This window comes from Pygoscelis adeliae, unplaced genomic scaffold (genome assembly GCF_000699105.1).
Source record: "Pygoscelis adeliae isolate BGI_AS28 unplaced genomic scaffold, ASM69910v1 Scaffold111, whole genome shotgun sequence".
Taxonomy (NCBI): domain Eukaryota; kingdom Metazoa; phylum Chordata; class Aves; order Sphenisciformes; family Spheniscidae; genus Pygoscelis; species Pygoscelis adeliae.
The window spans coordinates 4,207,651-4,216,490 of NW_008824542.1; the positions used below are offsets into that span (position 1 = coordinate 4,207,651).

The 8,840-nt window shown below is 37.6% G+C and overlaps 1 protein-coding gene across 2 annotated transcripts in view; it reads left to right on the forward strand.

Moving 5' to 3' along the window:
- Positions 1-8,840, forward strand: part of CSMD3 (CUB and Sushi multiple domains 3) — an 803,119-nt gene that overhangs the window by 772,690 nt on the left and 21,589 nt on the right. For both annotated transcript variants that reach the window (XM_009321682.1, XM_009321683.1), the window contains 2 exons: positions 6,349-6,460; positions 7,799-7,978. In XM_009321682.1, the coding sequence (XP_009319957.1) occupies positions 6,349-6,460; positions 7,799-7,978 (292 nt within the window). The remainder of the gene's footprint in view (positions 1-6,348; positions 6,461-7,798; positions 7,979-8,840) is intronic.

Below are 8,840 nucleotides of genomic sequence, written 5' to 3' on the forward strand. Positions count from 1 at the left end.
TGAGGAAAACACTACCTGTGCTCCTGATCCTTCAACCAGTCTCCCCAGTGCCCTGAAGTCCCTTTTGATCACTTCAGGACTTCTCTCTCAAACCTGATTACTGCCAGCCGGTATAACCAACAGTGGGTAGTAGTCCGAAGGCCGCACCAGATCAGGGAGTTTCCTAGTAACGTCTCTGACCCGGGCCCCAGGGAGGCAGCAGACTTCCCTGTGGGACGGGTCCGGTCGGCATATAGGGCCCTCTGTTCCCCTCAGAAGGGAATCGCCTATGACAATCACCCTCCTTTTTTTCTTAGCAGAGGCAGTCATAATACGTGGGGCTGACTGCCTCACCCTAGGCAACCCCCTGGATGGACCTTCATCTACATCCTCGTTTGCCTGGCCCTCAAGTTCCAGGGCCCCATATCTGTTGTGTAAAGGCAACCAGAAAGGTGAGGGAGGCCAGGTGGGGGTTCGCCTGGTACCCCGAGCAGGGACCTGTTTCCATTCCCCCCCATCACTTAGGTCCCCTCCTTCTGCCTGGTGGCAAGAAGGCAGGGGATCCTCTGCTTCTCGTGGAGCCTCCATCTGCTGCCTTTGCCTCAGGGATGGTAGGGTGTGGCTCCACCAATCCATCTCCCTCTCATACTCCCTGATACTCCTTAACCTTTCCACTTCCTCCATTTTGTAGAAATTCAGCTATTTTCCCCTACATTAAAGCCTGAAGGGAGCCAAAGGGCAGTCTGAATTTAGAAAGGAAAATAGCCACATTACAGTAGTGGTAGCCCTGTGTTAGCTCTTGGGTTCTATTTTATGAAATGATGTATGAAACTTGATCTGCAGATGTGGAGCAACCTTGCAAATAATCTCCTTCTGTGAATGTAATGCTTATAAAAACTTCAGTGTTGACTGAATTGTGGGATGAAATTCCAAGAGAAGTGCTGTACTACCACGTTATAGCTGTCTCCATTAGCACAGTTGGCATCATCACTGCATCAATGAAAATGTAATTTAAGCCTTATCAGACACCATGTAATTTTCCTGGTTCTTTCTGCTTCTCAGGATCCTGAGGTCTGTGGCTTCAGCCTGGTGTCAGTGGGTGATGTTAGTGTCAGAATCTGGAGTGCTTCACTGGCAGGAATGTGATTTTGACTTTTTTTTCCCTTTTTTTTTTTTGTCTCTGTCATTCTTGATTCCCCTGCGGTTATTTATAATGTTTCTAACACATTTTTGCACCACTCACACTGGAGCTCCGCATTATATTTCAATCTACTCTATAAGGCGCATTTCACGTATGGTAGATACTTGTTCTTTTTTACCCCTGAAACCTGATTCTGTCCAGGTCTGCATTTCTTTAAGTGACCATGGGTGAGTTGTTCTCAGCGATGGGGTCTCCAGTGCCAAGCCTGTGTCACATCTCTTATCATACCCACACCTGTAGTCTTCATCACAGTACCCGGTGTCTCCATTTCTCAAGGCCTTTGCTATCATTCCAGTGCCAGGCCTGTATTTCTCTATACTGCATCACATTAGTGGTAAATAGTTCATTCTGCACATAATAGCTTCTTACTACTATGGATATAAAGCTGTGCTTTTACCATGCAAAGATAAAGGAAGGCATAAAAATTAGTTGTAGCCACCTGATCACAAGAAAATTTGATGTTACAGCTAAACCAAGTTTAAAAAACAAAACAAAACAAAACTCCAGGCAGCTCAAGACACTTTCAGACAAAGGAAGCCTGGCAAGCCTCTGCCCAGAGGTCTTGCAAACTCAATAGCCTGTTACTAATAGTGACAATACTGTATTAATGGGCTACCAAACTACAGATACAGCAAAGACTTAATGAGTTGTGTTTTCATTCACTTAAAAGGTGATGCTAAAAGTTAGTGAAGGGAAATAACACATTCGCTTAGGCTCTGGATCCTTTGGCATGATTTGCTGAGGATGGAGAAGCTTGTTAGAGTATCTTTGTGTTCTTTGGTAAACTGAAGTCTAAGAAAACATTGATTGTAGAGTAACTCATTAAAGTTAGAAATATTTTCTATTCTTATAAGGAATATAAGAAATCATAAAGATTATTATTATTATTACTATTATATATTAATATAATTTTTTTGTGAAAAAATGTACCTAAAGTACTGTCCTATTCTTTATAAATGGATGCACATTGATATTTATGCATTTTCTTCTCATATTCCCATTTCTCCTGTTAGAGAATAGCAAATATATGGTTGTTGGTTCTTAGCAAAAGGAAAAGTTAGTGATGTTGATTTTGGGAATATCCAAACCATAACTGACATTATGGAAAAATAAGCTATGGAACAGAGATGATAAAGCAGTATACAAGGAAATCTTTTTTTTTTTTTTTTTTTTTCCAGGATTGGGTGCAAACACTGTTGCACAGAGAGCAGTTCTTCCCTAAAACCAGAGAGTACAGTGAACAAAGATATTTCAGCTGTTTCCCCAGCTCTTCCCACTAGTGTTTCTAGTCAAGCTGTGTGTCCTGGTTTCGGCAGGGATAGAGTTAATTTCCTTCCTAGTAGCTGGTACAATGCTGTGTTTTGGATTTAGGATGAGAACAAAGTTGATAAGTCACTGATGTTTCAGTTGTTGCTAGGTAGTGCTTACACTAGTCAAGGACTTTTCAGCTTCCCATGCTCTACTGACTGAGAAGGCTGCAGGTCCACAAGAAGCTGGGAGGGGGCACAGCCAAAGTGGCCAAAGGGACATTCCATACCATGTAACGTCATGCTCAGGTCATAAACTGGGGAAAGCTGGCTGGGGGGGTGGCTGCTTGGGGACATCGGTCAGTGGGTGGTGAGCAATTGCACTGTGCATCACTTGCTTTGTGTATTATTATTATTTTTATTATTACATTATTATTATTGCTATTATTATTTTATTTCAATTATTAAACTGTTTTTATCTCAACCCACGAGTTTTTTCTCACTTCTACTCTTCCAATTCTCTCCCCCATCCCATCGGAGGGGGGGCGGGGGGAGTGAGCAAGCGGCTGTGTAGTACTCAGTTGCCAACTGAGGTTAAACCACACCACTGTGTTACAAAAAGTTTGAACAAATAGGAACATCTCAAGTCTGGGCATTTTTTAAGATGCTAGAAGGCTGTATTGTAGCGCCACCTGGTGCCTCTGGCACAAGAATATGACAAAATAGACTTCCCCAAAGTAATTTTTAAATAACTTTTTATATTTTTATTTTTAATAACTACATATTTCTTGTAAGCTTTTTGTTTGTTTGTTTGTTTTTAGGAGCAGGGAGCCTCATTCCTTTGTTTATTTATTCATTATCTTGAATAGCATGGGAGCACTTCTAAAATGTCTTCATCACTTGAGCAACTGTTGTATTTTTGATGTTACTTTTGGGGCTTACGTATACAAAGCTTGTGTCTCCCTAGCAAGGATAATACAGGTGACATCCATTTTTTTTTTAGGAAATAAGGAAAACAGTTTCACTAGTAGTTACTGTTTTGGGTAGAAAAGTTGGTATTGCAAAAACTGGTTGCAGTACCAACAATGGTTTGTTTTGAGTTTTGTTTGTTTGCTGTGGGGTTTTGGGTTTTTTTGTTTTGGTTTTTGTTTTTGGTTTTTTTTTTTTGATTGTGGAATGCTAGCAACTCAACCTTTCCACTTACTTGGCAACTTGAGTCATTTCCTTATCTCACTGATATATTTCTAATACTAAAGAACTGGTTTGATGTTTAGACAACCAAGCTTCAGTGAAGCCATAAGGTAGTCAGAGCTGCAGTGAAGATGGGCAGACAGTGGAAAAAAATTCTGTGCATTTCTTCGTTCTGCTCTTCAGGTGAACAGTTTTCCTTCAGTATGAGTCTTCTGTCCAGCAGAAGATTCAGTTCATAAAGAACTAATCCAAAGTCATGAATAGGCAGCTAAGAGAGAGAAGTCACAGAAAATTGAAAAAAACACACCTCTGTCCTTTTTTCATTGTTAGTCATTGAGTCCTGCAGGTCTAAAGCCTTTATAGACATGGTTTTCCAGCCCTTTCAAGTCACAAATAGTGAACTTTCTGTTCAGCCCATTCTTGATGGGTAGAATTACAATATACTGAATTTTACTGAATATATTTAATTCATTTTTTGATCTATTGACGTTTTATTCCTCTAAAGAGATTCTACACAATAACAAATTTATTTTAGGTAATATCCTACTAAAAAGTAGGTAAAAATTTCAAGATTGCAGTTATCTGATTCAGTATTGCCCATATTTAAGTGGTGTCGAGCTAATGTATGAAAGATAATAGCATCATGAGAATTGTCAAACTCTGAAAAGAAGATACTGTTTGTTTTGGTTTTTTTTAAAGAGAATGTAGCTCATAAAATGTTAATTGAAAAGTGAGGTAGTGTAACTAAGCAGTTAAAACCATAACATAGCTACTTCTGGAGTTGCTATTGACTACTAAAGTTTGAATGTCTAACTTACAGTTTAGAATTAAATATCTGAGTATAAGTAGCCAATTAACCTCTTCACCTCATTGACTGCCATGATGTCCAGCTACCCCACATCACAAAGCAATTATATCTTTACTTAAATATTTTATATTCAGGAAGATCATAGAGTCAACTTTGAAAGAATAAAGTAGAAAGAAAATTAAGTTCCTATTCAGAAGTATATTAAGAAACTACATTGGACTGTTAAGCTGAGGTTTGGTTTTAGTTGGATTTTTTTGTGTGTGTGAGAAAGGGTGAAAGGGTCCTGGTTTTAAACACGGTGTCAAAGTATTGACCTCCTTGATAGCTAAAGATTAAATAGGGCAGGTGTTCCTTCCATAGTTGTGAATGGAGATTGCTCCAATAGAGGCAGATTACTGAAATGAATAAATCTTTCATAAGACTAGTACTTGTTGTAAAGTAATATATTGGTGGTGGTTGTTTTAACTAAGCTTTTTACCACACAAAAAAGTACTTCTGTTTGGTGCAACTTCTAAAACTTTCAGTGTTTTCCCAATTTGTGCTTAATTGTGAAAGTGATATAGTGTATTTTCTTCAAAATCTTTTAAAAGTAAGTACATAGTCGAGTGAGCACAGTAAAGAGGGAAAAAGAAGGGAGATTAATTTTAAATCACATACTGTGTTAATGAGCTACTCTCTGTAGTTCATGGATTATTATTAAATTTCATTCTGATGAGAAGTTTGAGCTGAAATGGAATACTACTATAAAGTTTCAAATTATTACTTGTAGCAGTGAAATGCTGTTTCCCAGGACTAAACTATTGTGAAAGAGTCCATATCTTACCTTTGAGCATCAATTTGAATCATGTTATACAATTAAACAAAATAATGAAAAAAAAACCCAAACCAGAACCATAAATGCGCTGTCACATGCAGTTCAAAGTTTTCAACTTCTTGTTTAAACGTGAGTTGATAAATATATTAATACAGGTCACTGCAGAACAGTAGATGTGATCTATGCACCTTAATATTTGAGTTAACCACTCACAGCATATAATAAACTACTGTCTGAATGATATATTTGTAATCTAATTTCCCTGCTTTTGATGGAAACTGAGAATTATTTGCATTTTCTTCAATGTTGCCATGACTGGATATGCTGAACAAGTTATTCCATGGTATGTTTGTGTAGAAACTTATTGACTAAAGAATTCTATTTTCCTTTTTATGCAACACATACCCGTAATAAGAATAATAATTAAAAACTAATCTCAGATGAATTGCTATTGTAAATTTTAATGTACTTGCGTTCTGGTTTCTATTATCTGCATGGTACAAAGAACGATTCTTTTTTACCTCTTGTCATCAAAAAACAAAATTAAAATGTTATAGGAACATTATAGTTTCTGAAGCATGAGACAGTATTGTTGACCAGGCGTTGCATGTTCTAATGAAATATTTCTCATTATAATTTGTTAATTCATCCAGCATTCCACAAAGGGTGTCTAGTTCAACAAAGGTCCAGCAGAATCTATTACCCATTTCAGCTCTGTGACTTTTCTGGTTTGCCTCAAGATTGCCTAACTGGCTCCTCTTTGGTACAGAGCTAGAAAGCCACAGTAAGCTTGGTTTCCAAACTCACAGTGCCTCAACTGTTCCAGGCCCAAAGCAACACACCAGAGAGATCACAGAAGGCAAGGTTTTGATTCTCTTCCATGGAGGATTTCAGTTTGTGAGGAGAGTAATTTTAAGGACAATGAAGCAAATTTTTATTTTTTATCAAAATGCTCTGTGAAATTAATTTACTTTCTACAGAAAAAGCATCACAATTTATCGAGTCTGTATTATGTGAAGGAGTTCGCTATCAAATTAAAAAAAAAAAAAAAAACAAACAACTGACATTTCCTCATAACAATATTACTGTGTTTTCTACTTTTCAACAGGTGGGAAATGTTGTTCAATTTCAGTGTAAAAAAGGACACCTTCTGCATGGCTCAACCACACGAACTTGCCTTCCTGATCTTACCTGGAGTGGAATCCAGCCAGAATGTATACGTAAGTAAATGAAAGATTTTTCATCTATCAATTTTTTTATCTAGGTTATTTAGTTACAGCAACATTGTTATAACGTTAACTTATATAGTTTTATTAACTTAAAGTTAATACAAATTTGTATTACTAGCTTACAGCAGCTAGAAATGTGATTTTGTGAGTGAATATTTCTACAATAGCCTACAGAATTAAAAAAATAAAGACAAAATAATGAGAATAACAGACAGCTCTTCGTATAGAGAGATGGTGAAAATAGTAAGTTTCTATCTAAGAGAGTGCAACCCTTCCAATGAAGAGAGTGAAAGAGTTGGGAGGAGGTGGTGAGAACAGGATATGTAGGAAAGCCCTGAACAACTCTAACTTCTACTGGAGCAGATAGTTACAATCAGTTCTGTTAAAGAGTTTGAATTGTTTCCCAACTAAGGAGTCGGGGTTTTTTAAGAAGGGGGGGGGAAAGGCTTGTAATTGGAAATTTCTGAATCTGAAATGGAAAGAATCTTCTTACTTGGGTACAGGAAGTAACATTTCATTCCTTAGATCTTTTACACTTTGGTAAATAGTGCTAATTAACTGAAGGTATAACATCATGGTTAATCTTTCTAGTTTTTCAGCTAGCCAGCTGTATTTTTCTGGAAATAGTCTCACCTTATAAGGTCTGACCTTATAGAATCACTTCAGTATATGGAGAGCATATCCACAGAAGAAAACAGCATTAGTGTTTCAGCTGGTGCTAGCATTCCACCTAAGCAAACAGCAAATCAGTAGCTTAGTGTGTTGAAAGGTGAGGTCTGCTCTTGGAGGTATGCCGTTTTTGAGATAACACAAGACTCTCAGATTCTGGTGGTTGTTAAAGATGTAAGACACTTTGCATGAGGTTAGGAATGGTAATTAATTTTTCTGCCTGATATTTAAAACTTGCCTCACCTACAATTTCTCCTTGACCTTTCATAGTGTTTTCTAAATAATCCATTTATTTACTATTACTCAAAGATGCACAGATATCATAAGTCATGTAAGTCACAAGCCATGATTGCTTTTAACTGTGGTAAGATGTGTACTGTTTGCGTTCACATAAGCAGACAATTAATTTTGGCCGTGTAAGTGCATTTAAGTTCGTTCTTGGTCCCTTGAAATTGAAAGGTCCATTTTCAAGAGTGTATTTACAGGCTCAGGACAGTAATTTATAGACTATGTAGTAATTTTTAATGTGAATTAAAATATATTAATATGTTATATTTATTTATTTTTTTTCATTAGTTACCTGTCAGAATAGGTATAGATTATTTTTTCAGAAATATTTTCACCATTTTGATTGAAGGATATTTTACCTTTTCTTTGTAGCTCACAGCTGTAAACAACCAGAAACACCAACTCATGCTAATGTTGCAGGAATGGATCTTCCCTCACTTGGTTATACATTGATTTACACTTGTCAGCCAGGCTTCTTCCTGGCAGGAGGATCAGAGCATAGAGCCTGTAGGTCTGATGGTACATGGACTGGGAAAGTTCCAGTTTGTGAAGGTAAACTCTTCTGTTTCCCACTGCATCTCTCATCTATCATATTTCAGTGATTTTGTTTACTTGCAGTCTAGTGAGATAAGGCGGAATGGCAAGGAGAACTAGAAGGGAGAACATCTAAGAGGATAACTCTAATCCTTTGTCAGTTGTCTTTAATGGGACATATGCTTCCATGTACTTGTGTCTTAGTTTCAGATGATACAGAGTTACTTTTCATCCTAGTAGCTAGTATAGTGCTGTGTTTTGGATTTAGCATGAGAATAATGTGATAACACACTGATGTTTTAGTTGTTGCTAAGCAGTGTTTATACTAAGTCAAGGACTTTTCAGCTTCCCATACTCTGAAAGTGAGGAGGTGCACAAGAGCTGGGAGGGACCATAGCCAGGACAGCTGATCTAAACTGCCTAAAGGGATATTCCACACCATATGACGTCATACTCAGTATATAAGTTGGGGGGAGTTGGCCAGGGGGCGGTGATCGCTCCTGGGGGACTGGCTGGGTGTCGGCGGGTGGTGAGAGGTTGCATCACTTGTTTTTCCTGGGTTTTGTTTCTCTCTCTCTCTGTTGTTGTTTTCCTTTTCATTACAATTTATTATTATTATTATTAATGTTATTATTATAATATTTTTATTATAAATTTGTTTTATTTCAATTATTAAAGTGTTCTTATCTCAACTCATGAGTTTTCTTACTTTTGCTCTTCTGATTCTCCTGTGGGGGGCTGGGAGGGTGACCAATCTACTGTGTGGTGCTTGATTGCCGATTGGAGTTAAAACACGACAACTTGTCTTTCATTTGCATGCTCAGAGGTGTCAATTCCAGATATAATTCTGGAGGCCAAATACTTGGGTAACACCAGCTTT